General features: G+C 41.1%; 1 protein-coding gene across 2 annotated transcripts in view; it reads right to left on the bottom strand.

The window, feature by feature from the left end:
- The window catches only part of NELL1 (neural EGFL like 1), an 860623-nt gene that overhangs the window by 217517 nt on the left and 617609 nt on the right, over window positions 1-25497 (bottom strand). For both annotated transcript variants that reach the window (XM_046016014.1, XM_046016013.1), the window contains exon 15: window positions 96-191. In XM_046016014.1, coding sequence (XP_045871970.1) covers window positions 96-191 — 96 coding nt within the window. The remainder of the gene's footprint in view (window positions 1-95; window positions 192-25497) is intronic.

Consider the following 25497-nt stretch of genomic DNA (forward strand, 5'->3'; position numbering starts at 1 on the left):
CCCACAGTGCTATACCTAGAGAAAGAGATCCATTCTCTCTCTCTCTGCCTCCACCCTCTGCACCCCCCACCAAATAACAAAGCAGGCAAGGTTACCTTTCTCACAGTGGTTTCCTGTGAATCCAGAAGGACAGGCACATTTGTTAGGAGACACGCAGGTTCCACCATATCTGCACCCCTCTTGGCAGAATGCTGTCACCAAAAAAAAAAAAAAAAAAGAAAGAAAGAAAGAAAGAATAAGAGATATTCTTAGATAAGATGGCAGTAAGGAAACTCATGGTGAATAATGTGAACACTGAAACAATTCTTTCTTTGGTGCATAGAGCATACATACCTGTGTTGACATATTTAAAAGTTTTGGTATACAAAAAGAAAGAAATGTCATAATGCCTATTTCACTGGTTCACACAAGATCATTTGAAACAATGGATATAAAGTATTTCACACAGGGCTGGCACCTGTAATTGGTAGTTAGTACATTAGTACGAGCAGCTACTACTGTTTACTGTTGTTATTCTGATTATTAACATATTTGAAATCAAATAGGACAAATTGTGTAACTAGAAAGGATAGGGTAGGGATAAAGGTAAAGGCAATTTAAACTCTATTTTGTAACTACTCCCCAAACATCTTTTATTACAATATAAACATTCTTACATCACTTTAAAAGATTTTGGGTAGGGGTGCCTGGGAGGCTCAGTGGGGTAAAGCCTCTGCCTTCAGCTCAGGTCATGATCCCAGGATCCTGAGACTGAGCCCCGCATTGGGCTCTCTGCTTAGCAGGGAGCCTGCTTCCCCCTTTCTCTCTGACTGCCTCTCTGCCTACTTGTGATCTCTGTCTGTCAAATAGATAAAATCTCTAAAAAAAAAAAAAAAGATTTTGGGTAGTCAAAATAAGTTTTTAAAGATTTTATTTATTTATCTATTGAGATAGCACTCGTGTGTGTGCACACATGAGCACAGGGAGGGACAGAGAGAGAGGGAGAGAGAATCTCAAGCAGATTTCGCACTGAGCACAAGCTGGACATGGGCTTGATCAGATGACCTAAGCCACAACCCGAAGCTGGAAGCTTAACCAGCTGAGCCACCGAGGCACCCCAGGTATTCGGTATAATTTTACATAACATACATTTAACTAAGCACTTACTTTTGAATATTTAAGATGTTTCCAACGATTCTATAATAAAACGATGCCTTGTCCTTTGAGCTAAAATACTTAACACAGGGGAAATGCTTCTATGTGAAAATGCAGTTTCAAAGGGTTTGGACTTTGATAAGCCTGTCGCAAGCATCAAAATATGATCCCAACCCCATCTCAATGCTACCCTGCTAGCCTTCTGAGACCAGGTTAATTTCCCTATTACCCATTAGCACAACACAGCTCTGGGAACCTCTCCTTTGCCGTACTAACTACCATTGTTCACTTACATATATTTGATTACCATCTTCTGTTTTGTCCATTGGACTGTAAGAACCACCAGGACAAGAAACTGGGACTGTTCTTGTTCCCTGCTGTACCACCATTTCAGAATCCGAGAACATAGTCAATGCTTAAAAAACACTGCTGAATGAATTCACCTATATTTTGCAGGCTATTCTGATCAGAAAACTATTGTTCTAATAATTCCTCAACACTTCCATGCCAAATAATTTATTTTCAAGCCTTGTAGGAGAACCAGTAATTTAGTGTGCCAAAACTGCAAAATTTCTCCTAAATGAAGATGATTACAACTTGGTACCACAGATTTGTTTTGTTTTTCACATGAGAGCTAGGTGAGCAAATGGTTTTAATTGCAGTTAGAAACGTGTCACACTGGAAAGATATCACAGTTATATTTTGCCATCGTCACATAAATAATATGGCTTTAACTCTAAAAAGCTACATAACGTCTTTGGATAGTTTGACAGTAGTTCAGCTACATAGAATTTCTCACAATATTGCCATTTCCCATATCATTTAATATCACCTGGATAATTTAACATTCTGTAGCTTAGTAATTATGAGCGCCTTTTCATCGGCCAGAGGACAGATAGAGCATACCTTGCTATCCAAATACCATTTCCCATTTTCCAACATCTTAGTACCCTGGGACTGTAAAAAACATTTACACAACATCTGCCTCAGTATGTTCACCAAAAATTAAAAATCAATACATATATAAATATATGCATACAAATGTACACAAAATCCCTTGTCCCCAAAGATCATACATGTGTGCTCTGATGACTGCTGTTTCCAAGTAAGGTATCTAACCTATAGCTCTGCATCAAAGCTGGTAACAAAAAAATAAAGTGGTTTTGCAAACTGAAAATGATAGATGGAAAGCTGGTAAGGAAAAGTTTCAAGTGACCCCAAAAGAAGACGAGTTTAGAAGCAAGAAGTGCAGCTTGGGTTTCTTTAGTGAAACAAACAACACTTGATCCGGAGGTGTATGCACATGTGTGCACACACTCACGTATACACACAGATCGGCAGATTCATAATACATGTGTGCTCCTGACCGACTCGACTCTTAAGAAGAAATGATAGAGATTTTTGTGAAGAAAGCATGAGATGTTTGTGATGCTTTAAGAACATATAGATGTGATAATAAATACGGTGCTATGAGGATGAAATTAGTTAATATTCATAATAAGGGCCTTTATATAGTGTGGGGCACAATAATGTTAAGTATCTTGTTATATAAATTTATTTGACAGCAATAATGTCATGGCTATGAAACATGGTACAAGGACAAATCATCTAACACCCAGACAATACAAACCCATCTGAAAAGGTGTTCGGCTTGACCAACGATGGGTGAAAGGCATCCCTTGTATTTATGCTTTTATTTCTAATACTAGTAATGGCCCTTAATGTCGTGTTATTAGGTAGGTGTTATTATTTCTTTTACAAAAAAAGAAATTTTTACAAAAAATTTTATTTCTTTAAAAAAAAAAACTGGGGCTCAAAAATGAAATACCCCAACTAAGGCCATACAGATGGAAAGCAGCAGAGCCCAAGATTTAAGCAAAGGCTTCTTTGGCTACAAAGTCTTGCCTTTTCTTTATTGTTATAGTGCAGACTAATCTGCAACCCGGTATTCACATGGGAAGCTTTATTCTTTTTTCAAATAGTTCCATAATGGCTAAGGAAATGAATTATACATTGAAAGAAAAAAAAATATACTAAATCGCACATGTGACATGAAAGAGAAAGGAGGCAGGGAGTTGCTCAAGTTCATGTACATCTTATCTAATCTCCATTTTTGGCCAAGTCTCATCATGATTGACCAAATCCAGGCATGTGTGATTATTAAATGGCAATTATCCTGGATAAAAAGGAAATTCATTACCTACTTGAACCTCACAGAATATGACATAGTACTTTGAAAAACAAAACACAAAAGGAAATAAGGAAGCATGCCATCCAAAACGTGAACTCAAGATCAAGTTTTCTTTGCATTCCTTCTAAGATATCCAAATACACAGGCATCCTAAACTACAGGTTGTGAATAGATTGTTTGTATCTGATTCTTCTTCCTCGACTATCAACCTAGCATTTCAAAGAAAACGATTCTGATACTCAAGAGGACCTACAATTTGGTGCAGCATTACTTTTTGGTGGCATAACTGAAACGAGAAGCCAAGTCACCATCACATTTCTTTCTAGTTTATAAGAAGATAGGATGGCAGAATTACATGGCTCAAGTCCTTGTTCTATATTTATTAGCTGTGTCACCTACAGCAAATTATTTCACTGCTGTGGACCTCAGTTTCCTCAACAACAAAGCAATAACAATAACAACACCCATGCTGTGCAAGGTTCAATTCAATTACCCACGTAAACCACCCAGCACAGGGCATGGCAGGTGTGATATGCTCAAGAACTAGATCCGATTCTTATTCATCACCAGGAATCTGTTTTTCCAAAGAGCAGTACTATTATGCACCAGTTTGGGTGCTACATCCTGGAGCTGGGGCAGTGACTTAGAAAAGACCCCCATGCGGTGGAGCTTATTTTCAATGAGGGCTCACTGTCACTCTATCCTTGACTAGATGACTTAGTATCATATGGTTTGCAATGGAACTTGGAGCCACAGCTCCTCTGCAAACTTGGAAAAACTCAGACATCATGGGTATGTGGCTCTTTTGCCAACCACTTTCCTAATTCTGAAGCATGTCTTGAATAGGTTGCACATATACAATGGAATTATGAACCTGAATCGGTCATCACAGTGTCATTTGTTATTAATGTATTACCCCGGGGGAGATGCAGCACTGGGTCAACTCTGAAATGGTGTTGTTCTATTTTGGAAAGGACTCTGCCTTGTGCATGAAAATAAAATCAGAAAACTCAAAACTGAGGAAGCATTAATCCATAGAAAGACTACTTGTTTTACAGGCAACAATTCTCAGCATGGGAAACAAAACTTGGGCATTAAGGGAAACAACATGAGAATGTGGGTTTGCAGACACCAGTTTGTAGACGCTCAATATTGTCATCATGTGTTCAGTTTGACAAAAATAGTTTTACACTAATAAAAACTACATTTCAAGTTCTAGACACTTTGCAGGATCCTCTTAAAGTTCTATGGGCATATATTTGGTTTCTAGGGATACCCTGTATCCTGACAAAATAAAAGGAAACAAACATGTCTCAGCACCATCTGTTAATAGGAAACCATGTGCTTCTCTCCTTAAGTTCATTTCTGACCTCTCTTAGCCAGCATTGCTCACTCTGCCCTGTGGAGGTAAAGGATTTAAATTCTATTGGTAAATTTAGGAAGAATATGTATCAGGATGATGATTCTCAGGTGGGAGAAGCAGGAGACTAGGCAGAGAAGCACTGTATGTTTAGACGTATGTAACTATTATACTTCTAGTTTTATTCTGGATAATTCGTTACTAGATGTGAATTACATCATTTAAAAATAACCACTGAGGTATGTAAGTAAATGATAGCTGACCACCATGGACCAATGATCATAAGATGTCTTGAATCAAAGATTACAATTAAGTTGATTATGTGAACCTAAAATCCAAGGACGTAAGGGGGAAGGAGATACTTAAAATCTATTCATGCCCAGCATAACTCTATGGCCACCCTGCCTCTCTCTTGTGAGTGAGCTGCCTTCAGACGGAATTAATTGTCCTTATCTCCTGAATGACACCTTCCTCCCTGGGATGTGGTTGGTAAGTCGGCCTTAAATTCTGTGTTCATTCTTAGCAAACTAGCTTGTTACAGACTGAAACTCATGTTCTTTAACCCAGTTCTGTCAATAAGAAAGGGGATATCACCTCCATGTTTGCTTTTTGGTTTATTGCTCACCTCTTTCAGAACATGGTATATGTCCATCAAAGACCCCCTCAAATATTTTTCATCCTCAGAAGATGGCAGATGGGGTCAGCATGCTAATGGCATTTGGTGGGTAGAGGACAGGGATGTTGCTAAACATCTCGTGATGCATAGGTTGACCCTGCCTAACAAAGAACTATCTGACCGCAAATGTCAACAGTGTTGAGAGTGAGGAAGTGTGTTCCAACTTCACACTATTTAGTCTACTAGGTGTCCCCAGGAACAAAATTCTGTTATTTTAACCCATATTTTCCATTTCTCCCCTCCCAATTTCTCCCCTCAAAAAACAGTTTAAAATGAAGAGAAAAGATAAGAGTAAATTCATCCAGGTGGCTTGTCTGATACATCAAACCAAACATCTAGATGTCTACAACTCTCAATTTTCATATCATTCTGGTTGCAAGCACACAGTCTATTGAGTAAGTTAGTATTTCATTATTGGCCACAAATCACCTTTCATCCCTCTATGTTTGTATCCATCTATGGATACAAACCATTTACGTTTGTATCCACAATTCCAATACCCCTTTGCAAACCCCTTATCAACTGTAATAATATTAAGAACAGTAATGGTGAATTCCATTTTTGGAGGACCTATTATGTGCTTTACAGACAATATTCCATTTCATGCTAACAGCAGCAGCCAGTGAATTAGACATGCTATCATCATCGTCAGATGAGAAAGCTGGCTTAGAGAAGGGGAAGGTCACAAAGTTATACAAAGTTATAAAGCGGATCCCTGGGTTTCGAGTCCCACATCAACCACTTCTCTAAGACATCCACGTGGGGCTTGCCCACCTACCATGTGCAGATGACATCTAGATACTGAGAAGCCTACAACGAGGTGAGAGGTGGTCCCCATCCCCAGGAACTTCACAAGCCAGAGACAGAGAGTGGCACGTATAAAACCAAGCATCGTAAAACATGATAAATGCTACTATAGCACTACAAATAAAGTGCTGAGAGAACATGCAGGAGAACATGAAAAATTATGCCTGGTGGACTTAGGGCAAAGCTTTTCAACAGAGCTGGCATTTGAGTTGGGTCTGGAAGAAAGAATGGGATTTTTGCTAAGCAGAGAAGCACAGGAGAAAGGGCAGGTCAGGTCAAGGTTTGTCCTGCGGAAAGGTACTGAACAGAAGATGAAAATGAGCCAATGTTTATAACTCAACATCAAGGTCAGAGACCGAACAGCATAAGAGAATGCAGTAAGCCACGGAGCAAGAGAATTTTAGAATCTGTGACCCGTCCTCTCCATCTTCCCATTTCCCATCCACTTCCTGCATTTGTTAGTGACCTTCAGGCATAGTACTGTCCGGCCTGGTTATCCGCATACAGACTTTTGTTCTGTCCATCATTGTAGTTATTTGGTTTAAGATCATGCTTTGCTAATCTTTTTACTAAATAGTAAGAAATAAGTTTTATATCAGAAGCCTTCACAAATACACAACCAGTACCAGAAGACTTACTTGGTCTGTGTAACGCATTTTGATATTTTCTATTGTATTGCCTTCATTGCATCACCTTGTATTGTACTATATTTTCTATCATTTATAAAATACGGCTATGATGGCTATGATCCAATGACTTGCTTCCCCAGCCCACTAAGGCTGCAGTTTAAGCTGTGCCTTTGTTTCATACATCCTTGGTAATCACTGTATTCTTCTAGTCTGCAGCTTTCTATGATGGTGTGGCGGGGGGGGGGGGGAACAGTCACTTTTAGATTAGTCTTGAGGGGCGTCTGGGTGGCTCAGTGGGTTGAGCCTCTGCCTTTGGCTCAGGTCATGATCTCAGGGTCCTGGGACTGAGCCCCGCATTGGGCTCTCTGCTCAGCAGGGAGCCTGCTTCCCCCTCTCTCTCTTCCTGCTGCTCTGCGTGCTTGTGATCTCTCTCTCTCTCTCTGTGTCAAATAAATAAATAAAATCTTTAAAAAAAAAAAGATTAGTCTTGAGATTCTGGTCTTAGCTTTAGAAACACTGATATAAGAAAATGTCTGTAATTCTGTAATTTTCTATGGATGTAGTCACAACAGACGCCCTCTGGTCTGGAAATTAAAAATATTCACTCTAAGGGTCTTCATAGAAAATCTGTTACAGAGGATAAATTAGATGGGAATGGCACAGGCTGAATAAAGAGATAGTGCATCCTTTTCCATTTTTTGGAGGGGGTGCTGTACATATGCTTCTCTAACTGGACTGTGAGATTCTTAAGGACCAGGGTCATATTTTTTTTGCAATTCTGCTCTCCTGTATACATCATCTGGAACTCTGGTGATACTAAGCCTCTATTTTTTTTTTTGTAAATTAATTATATGGAGAAAACAATGTTTCAGAAGACAGTTTCTTGTCATGAACTGTATCATGAAATTGAGAGGACCATCTGACCATGTTGGATCAATTCTGTTTTTAAAATGTCTCAAACATTTACTACATATTAAGACACTAGATACTCTAATAAGATATGATCCCTGTTCTCCAGAACCTGCAAGTTTATCACAGCGGTTCTCTCTGAGGGCAATCCTCCCCACCCCAGGGGATATATGACAATGTCTGGAGACCTTTTCATTTGTCACAAATGGCAGAGTACCACTGGCGGCCATACTAGTGGGTAGAGAGCAGGGATGCTACCACTGAACATCCTACATGCACAGGACAGCCCCAAAGCCAAAAATTATCCAGACCAAAATGTCAACGGTGCCAAAGGCTAGAAAAGCTAGACAATCCTTCATTTTGTCATTCAACAATTACTTATTGAACACCCTCTGTGCCAAAGATTATTCTGAGACCCAGGGATTACAAAGAATAGATAAAATATTGTGTTTAAAGATTTTATTTGACAGAGAGAGACACAATGAGAGAGGGAGCACAAACAGCAGGGAGGGGAAGAGGGAGCAGCTCCCTGCTGAGCAGGGAGACCAATGCAGGGTTCAACCCCAGCACTCCAGGATCATGACCGGAGCCAAAGGCAGCCACTTAATGAATGAGCCCCCCAAGTTCCCTAGACAAAATATTTCATATTACGGGTCTGTATTCTAGTGGGAGAAGATACAGAACAAAATAGATGTGCAAGTGACAAAGTTATGTGAAAGGCAATATAGTGAGAAACAGAAGAGAGCAGGGGAGTGGAGGCTGTGCCTCTGGGGAAGGTTGCAATTAAACAAGGGGATAATGGAAGGCCTCACTGAGTAGGTGACATATGAGAAAGACCCAAGCAAAGAAAGAGTGAGCTGTCAAGCAGAAAAGTTTTCTAAGTAGAAGTTAAAGCAAGTGCAAAAGCCCTGAGGTGTGGATTGTACAGACTATGTAGTGCTTTACAGATCCTAGCAATACCACCTACACAAACTCAAAGAAGGCAGAGAGAAGGAAAGGACTGTTTCTTCCTAGAAGGTCAGAGAGAGGTCCACACAACAGCAGATACCAGAGCTGAAACCAGAAAAACAGTAAGTAACTGTAAGGCAGGATGGGACCAAGGACGGTCAAGTCCGGGGTGGGGAGGAACAGCACAGACCGAAGAACAGAGACATGGAGCACCACTGGTGGAACCAAAGAAGGACTGAGCTGGCTGGAAGACAGGCCATGAGGAGGAAGAAGAGGTGACTGGCGCTGGTAGTCAACTAACCCAGGATTTTGGCTCTTTCCCTGAAGAGCTCCTCCTATTCTGCCTTCCTTGTCAGGTACCCACGCTCTTAGGAAGGATTTGGGACTGCCAATATTGCCTTCTTTTCCTGCAATTCCAGTTTCATTCAGAATAAGACTGGTGGCTTTTCCCCAGGAAGGCACCGTCAACATTTGAATATGAATAGGTTTCATGAGCTAAAGTCTCTGAAATGCAGAAATGGATGAAATATATAAAAAGAAGAGTAATTCAGCAGGACATCTCTAAAAACTTGGGACTGAGGAATATTTGGCCCTGACTTTGTGCACACAGGTGTCAATCACTGACACATAACCCAAACAATACGGGTGCCAGGTAATTCTCCTACAGAGCCTACAGCTTGGTGAGGGGGTAAGACTCTGGAAACAGACCTAGATTCCAGTCATCATTCCACAACCTTTATTAGCTGACTGATTCCCACCCCTCAACTCTGGTGAGATATAACTGGCATTATATCTCAGTGATTATATCTCTGATTATATCTCATCTGGTGAGATGTAACTGGCATTACAGCATTGTGTAAGTTTAAGGTGAAAATTTGTTGATTTATCACACTTCTATAATACAAAAGGATTACCACCATGATCTTATTTTGAAAACTGCTTAATCGCCTTTATTGAGCATCAAATTCCTTTTCTGCATAGTTAAGGCACTGGGAGAACGTTGGGCATACTGATATTACCAGCATCAAATAAGTAGTGCATATGAAGTACTTGTCACAGTGCCTACAAACAGTAAGTGCCCAATAATGGTTAGTTCCTCTTAAAACTGTCAGTCTCCTTCCCTCCAGGTTAATTAATACAGTGAATATATTTATTATTATGTTTTATTATATTTAATTTATTATTAATAAATTTAATGTATTATTTGATGTAACACAGCGAATATAGTTAGGTCTTCCCTAACTGGGAAAATCAACACCAGGGTTTGAGAGCTTGTTAAGGACTAGAATCAATGGCAAGGAAAATAATAAGTGTTTAAGACAAAATCTAGGAAGAGGAACCGAGGAAGAGGTGGTGTTCAAATTTCAAAAAGCAAAATCCAGGAAGTTAGTTAAGGACTCCCTACAATGTAAAAACTAAGACAACAGTCAGATTATACCTTTGCAACAAAAACTTCTGAAAGCAATTCTTAATTCGGTGTTCGGCATTTACAGACGCGGTAAGAAACAGGAGCAAGAAAGTGCTATCCGTGGAAAGCAGTTGAGGAGAGAGCCCGGGTGAGGGGGTCAGAAGGTTTCCTGCTGCACTGTCATATTGGAGCCAAGACATAGATTACCCCGGGAAGTCACAGTCTGGAGGCTTTCAAGAAATAAATTCCAGCAAGCTCTCCCAGGCAAACGCAGTCTGTGATTTTATAGAACCACATGGAATGAGATGTTAAATCTTGAGTGATATGAATCCAGGCTGCAGTGATAGTAGCTGGGTCATTTTGGTGTACCAGAGTTCCTGAGAGGGCTTTTCCATTTCCTACCCACCTCCAGCCTGAAATCGGAGCAATTTCTCAGATTCGTAAAGCATTTTGTGCTTTTGTGGAAAGAGCACTCGGCAAGAATCTTAAGAGGCAGTTTGTCATGGTGCCTTCATTCTGTAACGAATGGGGACACGGAGAGGAGAGAAGTTCGATGACTTGCCCAAGAAAAAAGTTAATTATGAGGCAGAGACTGAGAATTCCAGGTTCTGGGATTTTTTTTTTTCTTTTTCAGCGTAACAGTATTTATTGTTTTTGCTCTGGGATTCTGATAACAGCCTCGGGTGCCTGAGAAGTAATGCCAAAACCCCACAGTAGGAGAAAGCTTGTTCGGTTTTTTAAGGAGTGTGTGGTGGTGAGAGCAGAGGGGGGAGAGAGGAGAAATAAGGGAGGAGAGAAAGATGAGAAAAAGAAGAAAAGAAGAAAAAGAACTGTCTTAGCGATCAAACACAGCAGCAAACACTGCCCTCCCCATCCCTGTCCTTGCAAATACCTAACACAGACACCTCGACGGTCAGATGACACACTCCGGGACATGGGCTGCCGGGCTGCAAATTTCAGGTCTTTCTCTAGCTGTGTAACCTAGAGCTTATCGAGAAACACCTGTAAACATCATTTTCCTCATGACAGAATGGGGAATTAAAACGGCACCTTCTTTGTGTGGTTGTTGTGGAGAGTAAAGGTTACTGTAGGTCAAGCATTTAGAGCCGGGTGCTCAAAGGATATTAATAATTCTTGACGCTATTATCATTAGTTTTGTACTTACACTCACAGAAGGGAAACCCACCTAGGGAAAAAGACACTGACATGGGCAACTAATGGTAAACGAGACCCTAACTCACAGGGTTACCAGGCTGTTGTTTGTATATGGTGGAAGGGTTGCTATTTTTCACTTCTGTGCTTCAAGGTCCCAAGCCAGAAATTCAGAATTAGAATTATTAATTATCATGTTGTAGAATGCAAAGCATTCCAAAGAGCTCTGCTTGCTGGAGGATTCAAAAACATATATTTGACCTTTCTTTGGCTGCCTTCAAAGTCAAAGCATAGGGTCATCTTAAGTGAGCTTGTCTGATTAATGGCTGGGCTCATGCTACACATGCCCGCCGGGCCTCGAGCCTTCGCCACTGCCTGGTTATCTGTCTTTCTAGATATTTAGCTATATCTCACCTACAACACGAGCTGCCCTCATTCCAGAGCTAATATTATTTTTGAAATATCTAGGCTCAAGTCCCCCAAAATGTGTTTCTAATTTATAGCAGCCCAGTGGAGGTAAAAGAGCACAGTCCCTGGAATCAGAGCAACCTGGATTAAATCACCAGCTGTGTGATCTTTAGCAAGTGAGTAACGTTCTCTGAGCCTCTGTTTGCCCACCTGTGAGATGGAGACACGACTACCTTTCCTTCAAGTTGGGGTTAAGATGACGGGATAGGGGGCGCCTGGGTGGCTCAGTGGGTTAAGCCGCTGCCTTCGGCTCAGGTCATGATCTCGGGGTCCTGGGATCGAGTCCCGCGTCGGGCTCTCTGCTCAGCAGGGAGCCTGCTTCCCTCTCTCTCTCTCTCTCTCTCTGCCTGCCTCTCTATCTACTTGTGATCTCTCTCTGTCAAATAAATAAATAAAATCTTTAAAAAAAAAAAAGATGATGGGATAGATATGATGGCAAGTGGCACAGAGCCTGTGCGTGGCCTCCTTCTGCAGAATGCTCCCTTGCCACTTTTCCCCGGCAGCCTTATTCCATACCAGAGCCGTTCCCCACACACTCGGGGCTCACTTGTGTATCTGTCCGCGGTGAGCACACGATGCTGTCCACGCAGGGATTAGGCAAGCTGCCGCCACTGCTTTCTGAGGGTGTTGTACAGGAGTTTTCCTGATGTCCATCTCCCTGCCTGGCTCAGACTCTCAGCTGGAAGGGACTCTTCTCATGGAGAGAACTTTAAAGTCTCTCCCCTTTCCACGGTGTGTGGGAAGGCTGAATCTGCTCAGTAAACTACGCCCTCAGCAGAGAAACAATAGTTCGAGGGTACCCAGGCCAGAAGGACAGAAAGATGGCATCTCCCAGCCCCAGCCGGTACACATACAGAGTACAGAGGAGAGACGCAGAGCTTCCCACAGAAATCATTCTGTAATACGTGGGTCTCAAGTGTTCTTCCTTGGGGCGGAGAAAGGAGGAAGCTCAAGTAAAAAAAGTACTTTGCCACAGCAACTAGTCTCTAAGGGACCAGAACACCACCGAATAGGTTCCAAAACAGATCAAATGTACTATTAAGGCCCCAATGATGAAGAATCATGTCTTGTTTTTTCTTTGTTAATTTGTTTTTATTTTTGTTAGTTTTGTTTTTTTGTTTTTTGGTTTTTGGGGTTTTTTTTTGTGGGAAGGAACACAAGATTAATATGAGAACCCACTGTAGGCCTTCGCAATTTCTTCACAATGTTACATTTAAATTTTATTTTAATAAAGCAGTTCTCAAATGTTTTCATTTCTTTTATAAAGTTCTTTTTTTTTTATAGTGGTTATCTTTTTTTTTTTTTAAGATTTTATTTTATTTATTTGACAGAGAGAGATCCAAAGTAGATAGAGAGGCAGGCAGAGAGAGAGAGAGAGGGAAGCAGGCTCCCTGCTGAGCAGAGACCCCGATGCGGGACTCGATCCCAGGACCCCGAGATCATGACCTGAGCTGAAGGCAGCGGCTTAACCCACTGAGCCACCCAGGTGCCCCTCTTTTATAAAGTTCTTAGTTAAAAAAAAAAATTCTAAAAATTGATCATTTTTTCCGAAAACTATCAGTTGAGATTCTACAATGCACAAAGCACTCTCTTAGGAGTTCACATAGAACAACAATCAGAACAGATAATGTCCCTCCATCTTATGAAGCTTATTTTTTAGTGGGGAGAAAGAAAACATTAAACAAAAGTACAGAAAGTTAGATGATAGTAAGTGTTACAGTAAGTGATACAAATGTTAAGAAAGCTAAGCAGTACTGCGGGAGGGGTTTCTATTTACATTTATGGTAGTTATGAGGCCTAATGGATTGACATTTGGACAGACACATAGAGGGACAGATAGAGAGCAGGTCAGGCAGGTGTTGGGGGTGCTAAGTATTCAGGGCAAAGGGAACAGCTTAGTGCAAAGACCCTGATATCGGACCATACCTAGTATGTCCAGGAATCGCAAGGAGGCCAGGTGAGTCAGTGGCTGAATCACAGGAGATCACAACAGAAAGCTCAATGAACATCAGTTCTAGGGTCTTTAGGATATAAAGTACTTTGTTTTTTCCCTCTGAAATGAAGAGCCACTGGAACATTTTATGCTCAAGAGTGTCCTATGTCATTTAGGTTTTAATAAGATCTTTCTAACTGCTGTGATGAGGAAAAGAGACCATGGGGTTGGACAAGCAAGACAAGCAATGGTGAAAGCAGACAGACTGGTAGAAAGCTATTATAGTAAATCAGATATGAAATGGATGGTCCCCTCGACCAGTGTGACAGAATCAAGGTGTGAGAGAGGTCAATGACTCCTCCAATCATCAGTGACCCGAGCAGATTCTGCAGAGCAAAGGCAAGATCTTTGCCCAAAGGAGACAAAACAGGGGCATCATGTCTTTCACTCTTCTACAGAATTAAGAATTAGGGAAGCCTGTTTTCTGGCAATAACATGAACTACATTTATATGTATTTTCTCTGCCTGGAATTCTTTTCCCCATTAATAAATTGGTAACTCCTAGTTGGCCTCCAAACCTCAGCTGAAATGTCTCCTGAACAGAGAATTGTTTTATAATAGATGTGCCTCTCCACGCCTGTCTAGGTTAGATGCCCTTGTTAGTTTCCTAGGGCTGCCACAGCAAATCACTGCTGACCTGGTAAGTTCCAACAAACACAAAAAATTATCTTTCCTCAGTCTGAAATCAAGGTGTTGGCAGGATTCCTTTCTTCCAAAGGCACTGATGGAGAATGTGTTCCATGCATTTCCTTAGCTCCTATCGGCTGCCAGAAATTCTGGGCGATAGGAGGCGAAGTCCCATCTCTGTCTTCATCTTTACAAGCCCTTCTCCAGGAGAAAAGGAGTCATATTTCTCTCATATAGTGACACCAACCACTGGATTTAGAGTCCATGCTCACCTCAATATCCTTAACTAGATGGGCAAAGACCCTATTTCCAAAGGTCCTTAACTAGATCTGCAAAGACCCTATTTCCAAAGGTCACATTCAAAGGTATTCGGAGAAGTTTTTTTTTTTTTTTTGAGATTTTATTTATTTGAGAAAGAGAGAGATAGCATGCACAAGTGGGTAGAGGGTTGTAGGGAGAGGGCAAAGCAAGTCTGCTCAGTGGGAGCTGGATGAGGGGATGGATCCCAGGACTCAGGGATGATGACCTGAGATGAAGGCAGATACTTAACTGAGCCACCCAGGTGCCCAGAGAAGGAAAGAATTCTTAACCACAAGAACAGGGGCATTTGTTCAATATTCATTGTTTTCAAACTTTTAAATAAAATCTACCTCAACAGTTAAATCATTTCCTTTTTTTTTTAAGATTTTATTTATTAATTTGAGTGAGAGAAAGAGAGAGAGAAATCACAAGGGGAGGAGGGGGAGGGAGAAGGAGAAGCAGACTCCCCACAGAGCAGGGAGTCCAACCCAAGTCAGATTCGAGAACCTAGATCATGACCTAAGCCGAAGGCAGAGGCTTAACTAGCTGAGCCACCCAGGTACCCCATCCTTCTTTCATTAACCATTCATGGTGTTGTCATTTTCTGCTTGCTATTTTTCAACCATGGAATCAGAACCCTTCAACATCCAGAATGACACATTATCCAATAGTCAGACCCAAGAAATTACTGGAGTGGGAAAACAGTTTCAAAGCAGTAAGCATGAAAGAGAAAAGATAACCAGGCGACATGAATGAGATTATCAACCCAAAGTGTGCTTTGATTGTGTCTCAACTCAGGAAAAAGGAACTGATGATCACTAGCTATAAAAGCTGAGAACTGAGAAGCAGGAGACAGGAAAGGGAAGGGAGAGCAGCAAAGATTGGCTACACCACAAAAGACATGCCAAAGATGAGAAGCAGGGTGTACAAGGCTGATGACGTTTTCCAACATGGGGATGAGAAGAACACTGAGAGAGAAGACAGAGGGGAGCCAGTCTCTCAAACTAGGAGTGCCCTGAGCTCATGGGAGCAAACTCCTGGGCATGACTGCAGAGACATCCCACTATCCATCAGCCTTGGAAATCCTACGACCACGCAGAGGCAGCAAGTAAAAGGATGGTCTTATTTCAAGAGCCACAGAGAAAATGCTAATGATTATTATCTAGCAGATTACATAAAAGATCTAATGAAAAGTCAAATCAATTCCTGTTCCTTTTATTGGCTTCATAGGGCATTACTGCAATCAGTAATATCAGATAGATACTGAGGACACACGGAATATGGAGGGGCTCAGACTACTCCCTACTACAGTAGAGCATCAAGCTTAACTGTGATACAATAATTTGCTTAGCCCTACCCTGTAGCCTTACAAAGCAGCAAACACAAAAAGGAACCTCTATCATCAAAGACAATCTAATACATACATTCCCAAACTCAAAAGATCAAAATCAGTCTATACCTTTGGGTCACTACGAAATCAAAGGGGAAATATTTTCCTTAAAAAATACAATAGAGTACATTCTGTGGTGTTTTCTTTTCCCCAAAAGAATTTCAGAATTTCAAAGCCTTTAGATTAAAAACAACAACAACCAGAACACTATGCAATGTCAAAGCCATTTTCTAGGGGTTCCAGCAACTTCTTCTGAATGTAGTGCATTCACTGAATAGTTTTTCATGCTGATAAAGCTAAGGCCGATGCTGCCAATACTTGCCAAACAGACTCAGGCAGGTGCTGGTGAGTTACACTTCCCCGAAACTCTAGAGAATGGATAGGCTGACTATTCTCAGATGTGTCAATGTTGCCAACTTCCATAAAAAAATAAATCACTGGGGCGCCTGGGTGGCTCAGTGGGTTAAAGCCTCTGCCTTCGGCTCAGGTCATGATCCCAGGGTCCTGGGATTGAGCCCTGCATAAGGCTCGCTGCTCAGCAGGGAGCCTGCTTCCTCCTCTCTCTCTCTGCCTGCCTCTCCGCCTACTTGTAATTTCTGTCTTTCAAATAAATAAATAAAATCTTTAAAAAAATAAAGTAAAATAAATAAATCACTGATGAGTGGTAAATTTCACCAATTAAAGTCTTCTATAGAATCACAAGTATACCTTCTTTTTTCAAAACAAAAATAATGCGTTCTTCCTGCTGTATTCTTTTAACACTCATCTAAGAGCTGTGAGTCCAAATGAATATCACCCTCCATCATTCCACATGCATGCACTGTCATCATTTCCTTGTGTCCTCTCCTCTCCATTTCATTGCCACTTGTTCAGACACATATCATTTCCAAGTAGCTCACTCCTTTGCCTGAAGACTTCCAAGACTCATGATCATCCCAGATGTCTTCCTTGGAATGCTACATGAAGCCATCATGATCTGAGTCCACTCTGATTTTTGTAAAGTTTTTTTTTTCAATATTCCTCAATATGTTTTACTGAATTCTATCATAAACAAAATTCTCCTTTAGAATACTATAGTATTTCACATGATTCTCCACCCTGTAATGTCCTTCCCTCACTTATCAATTCATCCCTCAAGACCCAGTTCAAATGGCATCCCCTATATATAGGGATTCCCCAGGCCCAGATATTTCCTCCACCTTGTCACCCTGAATCTTTGCTGTGATCACAGCCTTTAGAAAAAGTACTGCTCATTTACTATATCCAGATAGTGTCTTAATCGTTTAACACTGTTTATGTCTTTTTTTTTAAAGATTTTATTTACTTATTTGATAGAGATTACAAGTAGTCAGAGAGGCAGGCAGAGAGAGAGGAGGAAGCAGGCTCCCCGCTGAGCAGAGAGCCTGATGCGGGGCTCGATCCCAGGACCCTGAGACCATGACCTGAGCTGAAGGCAGAGGCTTGAACCCACTGAGCCACCCAGGCACCCCACTGTTTATCTCTTTTAATCCCACCCCCAAACGCTATAAGGCAGGTGTATTACTTCAACTTGATAAACAGAGGCCTGAAGAGGACAAATGCCTTTCAATTTCACACAGCTCTTGAGAGGTGAGGCGCCTCTCACATTGTTTTGAAAAGACTGATGTATTGCTCCCCAAGCTTACAAAGGAACAAGAGCCCCCAAATCCTCATTTCTGCCTTTCTCTCAGTGCCCGGAACGTGGCCTGCTATACATGAAGTAAGGGGACCATGTGTGTCTTTAATGACTGGAAGGATCCCAAGTACAAAGAACCTTCTTTGCTCTAACCCCTATTTCCTTGTTTGTGTATTTCCTCTTACCTCCAAAGTCTTCATCAGACTGAAGAAACGGAACAAAAGTTTGGGAAATAGCTTGATCATGTTTCTACCTCCTAACGCTACTTTACTGATTCCATCGAAGGAAGAGGATCTTACTAGAAGCAGAAAGATGACTCCCTGGAGATAGGTCTGCCCACCTTGCATAGCAATACTTTCCTGTGCCCCTGAGCTCCCCGTCGTAGCGGGTCATCTCAGGACCCCATGCTCAGCCATATCCCTGTTGTCTCTACCTGTTCAGGTTGTAAGCTTTGTCCTCCCTCTCTTTCCAGCTCTTAAGAGTTTAACCTTCTGAACCATTTATCTCCAGTATAACCTGGGTACTCCTCAGACCCTTCTTACTCCATAGGCTCCACCTACCACCACTGCAGGGTAAAGCCCTTGGTAGGCAGGCCGCACTCGGGCTCCCAGAACTCTGCCTGGAAATGCCATGCTTAGCTCAGCTCAAAGCTTCCCCCTTTTTTATCACTCATTAATTAATTTAGAAGATTTATTTATTTTTTTTTTTTTTGAGAGAGAGAAAGAGAGCACACGCAAGGGAGGAGAAGCAGAGGGAGAGACAGAATCTCAAGCAGACTCCCCACTGAGCACGGAGGCTGACTGGGGGCTCAGTTTCACAACCTTGAGATCATGACCTGAGTCAAAATTAAGAGTCAGGTTCTCAATCGACTGAGCCACCCAGGTGCCCCAAATTTGTTTATTTGAGAGAGAGAGACTGAGCGTACGATCGAGCACACACATGAAGGGGAGGGGCAAAGGGAGAGAGAAACTTAAGCAGGCTCCACGCAGGCTCTGTGCTGAGCCCAAGGCTGGGCTGCATCTCACAGCCCTGTAGTCACGGCCTAAGCCAAAAGGCAAGAGTCATGCTCTTAACCGACTGTGCCACCCAGGTGTCCCTTAGCTCAAAACTCCTAGGGAGAGAGATTAAATGGAAAGCAATTTCTTGTTAGCAATAATGACTCAGCACTTAATGTTATGTGTGTCTAGAATTCTGTTACAAGTTAAAATTGAATATCTCGGGGGAAATAGCATCTTTGGTGAATATCTTCTTATGATTTTATTCCTTAAACAAGCCAAGTTCTTTCCCAGTTCAAGGTCTTTTCATTTGTTATTCCCTTTGCCTAGAATAGTCTTGTGAGTAGACTGTGGAAGGATAGATAGAGGAGTTTCTCAGGTGAGTAAGAGGGAGCAAGGCATTTTAATGCATATAATGAACATGCCGTTGTTTTTACCTGTGCGGCATCTCTTTGCCATTGACAGTAGCACCATGTCCTCTAATGTCCCAAATCCCTCTTATCCCTGCTCTTAGTTCTTGCGGCTTAGGCTGAGTTCACTGCATGCCCTGTTCTAAGAATGGACATATATGACTAAGCCAATTCAAAGGGAATACTTTTTAATTATATTATATTATATTTTTATATTATATTTTATGTTATATTTTATTATTTTAATATATTTATTATATTTATACTACATTATTATATATTATATTATATACTATAATGTATAATATATTTTATAGTATAATATATATTACAATATATAACAATATATATTATTAAAATATGTAATATTACAATATATATTACAATATATAATATATTATTTCATATTATTATATATATTTTATATATAAAACATATATTACAATATTGTTGTATATTGTTATTATAACAATATATTGTTAATATAACAATATATTATATATTATGTATAATATATGTAATAATATTTTTATATTGTAATATATATTATAATATTGTATGTTGTAATATATTATTACATATTATATTATATATTGTAATATATTGTGATATATATTATAATACTATATATTGTAAGATATAATATATTAATAATATACTAATATATATTTTATTGTATTATAGGGTTGGGGGTGGTAGGAAGTACTCTCATTTCAATGGCCTTGCTTAACGGCTCTGAATCTGAAACTGCCAATGGTCATCTTTCCATGTGAGAGCGGCCTGAGGAAAAAATCTAGCATACAAAAATTTAGACTGAAGGAATGGGGAGAAAGAGCAGTTTTCTTCATGTTAATTCAGAAACCTTGAGTCCAGCAAGGCCTTTTCTACTCCTGTATTGTCAGTTTAACGATTCAATAAACTCCCTGGTGTGCCTGAGCCAGTCGGAGTTGGGCGAGTGTCATGTCTAACTGATCTGTTTCATACTTAGACAGCAAAAAACAGGCTTCCAGGTATTGGGGACTTCAACTAACTCAGTATTGGTGGAACCAAAAGTATTAAGAGAAAAATGACAGGAGACAGGAGCCGAGACGGGAGGCGGAAGCAGACTGTGAGCTTAAGTGGATAGAAACTCATGTGGTAGAGCACGGTGCCTGTGATTGCTACTGCTCGTGGTACAGACCTTCCGGACGAGGTGTGAAGGGCTGCGGACAGTCCAGAGCACACCACCAGCCACCTGAAAAAATGGCTCTGAAACATGAAGAAGCCACTGGGAGAAGACATCTCTTTGAGTAAGATCATTGTGAGCAGTCAGCAAACCCACACTGCCCCAGATGTCACATAACATTGATTCTGCATCCTCGAGTAGGTGGGAAACTGCTCAGTAGTGTGAAACACAAAATGGCTTACAATAAAACTAGAATCTGTGGTCAGAAGGCATGTGTTCATGTCCCCAGGATCTCTGATCATATACGAACCAGGTGGCCATGGGAATGTCACTTAGCATTTATGAAACAGAGGGAATGACCCCCCCTACCCTGTCAACTTCCCAGGGTTTCAGAGAGGTTCCACTAAGATATGGATATGGAAATTCTTTGGAAACTATAAAGCTCTACGCAAGTCTGTCACTGTTAATGTCGTCAGGAGATCAGGGATTGAGGATAGACTTTGACATTCATTTTCTCTGTGAGACTGATAAAGTCATTAAATTCTTGGGATCTCATTTCACTTCTAAGAAGAGACTGAAACTCCACAGTATTGAGACATTCCTTCCAACTATAACATTATTTCAGTAATTCTCCAAGTCTGCACTCTCCTTTTGTGGAAAGGTGCCAATTGCCCAAATTAACAAAGTGGCAAATTGGGATTTTCTGGAAGGGAAAAGCCAAGCTACTTCTGAAGTCAGAGCCCAATCACAGGGAAGTACCAGAGCCAACAGCCCTTAGAGCGACAACAATGAAAACAGAAGCGTAATTCCCAGTGTTAATTCTGAACAACAAATAAGTTAAATTTGCATCAACTATTTGGTCTAATAAAGCAGTTAGTTCATTGTGCATTCTTTGAGAAATACTTCCATAAAAACTGTTAAAATTAAACTTCTGGCACTTAACAGATTAAATTATAAAGAAAATTCACTTACAGTTGACGCATCATTCCCTGGAGAAGCAGAATTACTGAGGTGTTCATAATACAACAACTATCATTACATAGCCTTTCCACAGCCAAAAATTGCTTTGAAATTCACCGAAACACTGTGATGAGGCAGTCAGGCATCATCCCCATTGCAGAGGTAAGAACACTGATGCTCTGGACAGAACCTACCTCACACTGAAAACACACAGTAGGAGCAACAGATGGAAATTTTAATTTTGGGTCTTTTGACTTCCAAAGCTCTATTAGGCTGTATTCCCTCAAGGTGGCCACTGCACCAGGCTTACCACTAGGTGCTACTGCTTTTCATTTTGTTAATACACAGTGGAGGCTGTGGAGTTTTTTAATAGGGGGTAAAAAACAAACAAACAAAACCCCAAAACATTAAAAAGCTGTTATGATGTTTATTAAAAAAAAAAAAAGAAAAAAGAAAGAAAAGATGAATACCCAACTTTTGTAGCAACATGGACGGGACTGGAAGTGATTATGCTGAGTGAAATAAGTCAAGTAGAGAGAGTCAAGTATCATATGGTTTCACTTATTTGTGGAGCATAACGAATGACATGGAGGACATTGGGAGATGGAGAGGAGAAGGAAGTTGAGGGAAATTGGAAGGGGAGGTGAACCATAAGAGACTATGGACTCTGAAAATCAACCTGAGGGTTTTGAAGGGGCAGGGGTGGGAGGTTGGGGGAACCAGGTGGTGGGTAGTAGGGAGGGCACGTATTGCATGGAGCACTGGGTGTTGTGCAAAAACAATGAATACTGTTTTGCTGAAAAAATAAATTAATAAAAAAAAAAGCTGTTATGAAAGGTCTCGACCAGCCAAGTGTCATTCAGCACAGTTCAGATGAGTTTGCTGTCTGAGTTTACACAACCAAATACACACGATGCAATACTATTGTTTCTACACCAAATTTCAGGCCCAGTGCCCACATGTGTGAGTGATGGAACTCAATTAATACTGCTTTCTGCTGCCTGATTTCTTAGCGACACCAAGTTATCTCAGCATGCTACAGCTGCCCTGAAATCTCTTCACCAGCTCCTGGTACAATTGGGTATTGATTGGAAAATTCTATTACTGTACTTAGTTACACAGCTTTCAATAAACAGGTCACAGACAGCACTGTGGCTGGTTCAAGGAGAGCTGAAAGACTGGAAGGCAATGGGATATCTGAGAAAATGAGCAAGAAGCCTTCCATGCTCGGGCAGAATGCACGGATCTCCTTATTGCCAGGTGACCTGGGAATTTAGTAATATAGACTTGCCTCGGGGCCGAAGTGAGGCACACCTGCTGGATACAAAATGGAAAATATTTAACAGCAACCCGACTGTACTTCAAATTAAAATAAGAATAAGGACTTGGCATGTGATGGTTTGGAGGAGCTAACACTGCTCCTCCTAGGATAAGCTCCTTATCCTAGGCACTGGAGATACTAAGTAATCTAAAATAGGATTCTCATCATCAAGCGTTAACAAATTACAACCCACAGGTGAAATCTGGCCTGCTATCTACTTTTGCGAACCAAGTTTTATCGGAATACGGTCAGGGTCATTTACGTAATGTCTTGGGCTGTTTTGCTGGGATGGCAGAACTGAAGAGTTGAGACAGAGGCCACATGCCCCACAAAGCTAAAGTATTTATGACCTGGCTTTTTACAGAGAAACTTTGCTGACCCATGAGCTAGACTGCTGTGGGAGCAACAGGTACTACGAGGTGATCTGAATATAATATCCTAAATTCCTGACAGAGCGCAAGATGATAAGACACTCTTAAGGAAGAGTAGTACCAAGGCTATCCATAGGCTGCCAGGAGGAGCCTAACAGCATGAGCTGTTTCAGAAAGAATGAACCGAGTTGGATAAGGAAAGAAAGATAGAGAAAGAGAAGGAAGCCATAATCAGAAGCACCTATGCAAGGAAAACTGCAAACTTGTAGAACAAGATCATGCCAGTGCATGGAAATGTAACCTCCATAGGAGCCCCTGAACTATCGCAGTCTCAAGGGTAAGGTAGGAACCTGGTCACAGAGAGTCTAAAGATAGATTTCTTTTGGAATAAAAAGGCAGTAACCTGGACGGATCTAGACAGTATAATGCAAGCGAAATGGGGCCATCAGAGAAACACAAATACAATATGATTTCACTCATATGTGGAATTTAAGAAACAAACCAAATGAAGAAAAAAGGAGACAAACCAAAAGACAGACTCTTCACCATGTGGAACACACCGGCGGTTACCAGAGAGGATGTGGTTGGGGAGATGGGTAGAATAGGTGACGGGGTTTAAAGAGTCCACTTATGATGAGCACTGAGTAATGTACAACATTGCTGAATCACGACATTGTACACCAATATTAATAGAACACTGTGTATTAGCTATGCTGAAGTTAAAGGAAAAAAGAAAGGAGTATGAATTGAAAGAGAAGATTACAAGCTTTGACTTTAGATGTATTTCAGTGGTCCAAATGACAGATATCTGGGGTCTAGACTCTGCTGGCAGTAAAGGTTCCATCCAATATTATTAAAAGAAGGAGACTAGAGAAGGGGAAGACGTGCATTTTCCTTAAAAATGATGCTAACCAAAAACATAGCCACATCTCTGGTGGGTTTTTATGCACCTCATCTAAGCAGGAGCATAGAAAAATCACTGGGAAGCCTGTCTCGTAGATGCTGGATATAAAGGGAAGAGGAGAAAGATACCTAAAAATGTGCCCTCTGCCAGACACAGTGCCAACTTCTTCATATATATACACTCTTATTCAACTCTACAGTTGTACATAAATAATAACCCATTTCAAAATGAAGGAAAGGGTCCCCCTTGGGATTATAGAAATCAAGTCCCTGGTAGGGACGTTGGGACATCACAGGTGCTCAACAAAGTTTTGGTGTCTTCCCCCTGAGACATTATTCTGACTGAATCCAACCAGAAGGGAAGGCTGTCTCATTCCTCAGATGATTTCACACACCTTTCTGCAGGTGCTCAGGATCCAGCGGAGACAGGCTGGAACTAGTCTTGGCATCAGAGAGGTTACAGTCCATGCTACTGCTGGACATAACTCCCTTAGGGTAGTGGGATTATAGTTTGGAAGCAAAAATCAGAGATTTTGAGCAAATTCCATATTCTAACCATTAATATACACCAACAAGCTCATGTGGTCCCCTAACTATGGAGATCTTTGTGAACAATGAATAAAGCAAGTAAGATCTCAATTGGTTTCTTCTAAAAAAAAAAAAGTATTCTTTTTTTTTTTATTCATTTATTTGGCAGAGAGAGATAACAAGTAGGCAGAGAGTCAGGCAGAGAGAGAGAAAGAGAGAAGCAGGCTCCCTGCTGAGCAGAGAGCCCGATGCGGGACTCGATCCCAGGACCCTGAGATCATGACCTGAGCCGAAGGCAGCAGCTTAACCCACTGAGCCACCCAGGCACCCCAAAAGTATTCTTAAATATACCAAGATTCTTTACTTGAAGCACTAAACTCCATGGGAGGCTGGTTGTTTTCTCCTTCACACCCACATGGATTATACCGTCAAGTGTTAAAGTAATCAAACCAGGAAGCCATTAGAATGAGGTGACATCATTGTGTCAGCAGAACGCAGAAGCAAGAAAACCTGAGCCAGAGTCAATTCCTGCAAATCCTTCAAGGTTAAGAAATCCAAACTTGACCAATCGCAAACGGCCAAGTAGGCTTTCCCAAATAAGGTAAGCACTTAAGCTATAACCAGTCAAATAATTTCCTTGTTTGGCCTCCACGTGTGCTCTACAAAAGCCTCTCTCTTAGTTCCTTCTAGCAAAGGGCTGCTCAGTTCAAACTGGTATCTACTCAAATCAACTCTCATAAATTTTAATGTGCCTCAGTTTATCTCTTAAGACAAGGGAGTGGGTTCCAAGAGCTAGCTGGTTTGGCATTTAGCACAGCGTGGTGTACAAATAAGTCCCTAATAAATGCCTTTTGACAGGGATAATGGCTTGGTCTGGGGAATAGTTTCAGCTACTGGCCGTGCGTACTTAGCTGGAGGAATTCTCTCTCCTTACCCTCTAGTATCAAATCACTCCCAATTAATATCATTCATCACATATACTCTAGATTCCCACAGTCATAAACCCTGATTACTTTGTCTGAATCACCAACATGGGGTCTTGTTTACAAATGCCTGAGCTCCCATTTGGAATAAGACTTCCCTTTGCCTTCCACAAATCTTTTGTGAGAATTCAAAAAATGTGCACAATCTACACTGAACAGGAATTCATGCATTTTTGGTGATGCTAGGAAGCCACACAGATAAACAGGCTCCTCAT

The sequence above is a fragment of the Meles meles genome, chromosome 8 (assembly GCF_922984935.1).
Source record: "Meles meles chromosome 8, mMelMel3.1 paternal haplotype, whole genome shotgun sequence".
Lineage (NCBI taxonomy): Eukaryota > Metazoa > Chordata > Mammalia > Carnivora > Mustelidae > Meles > Meles meles.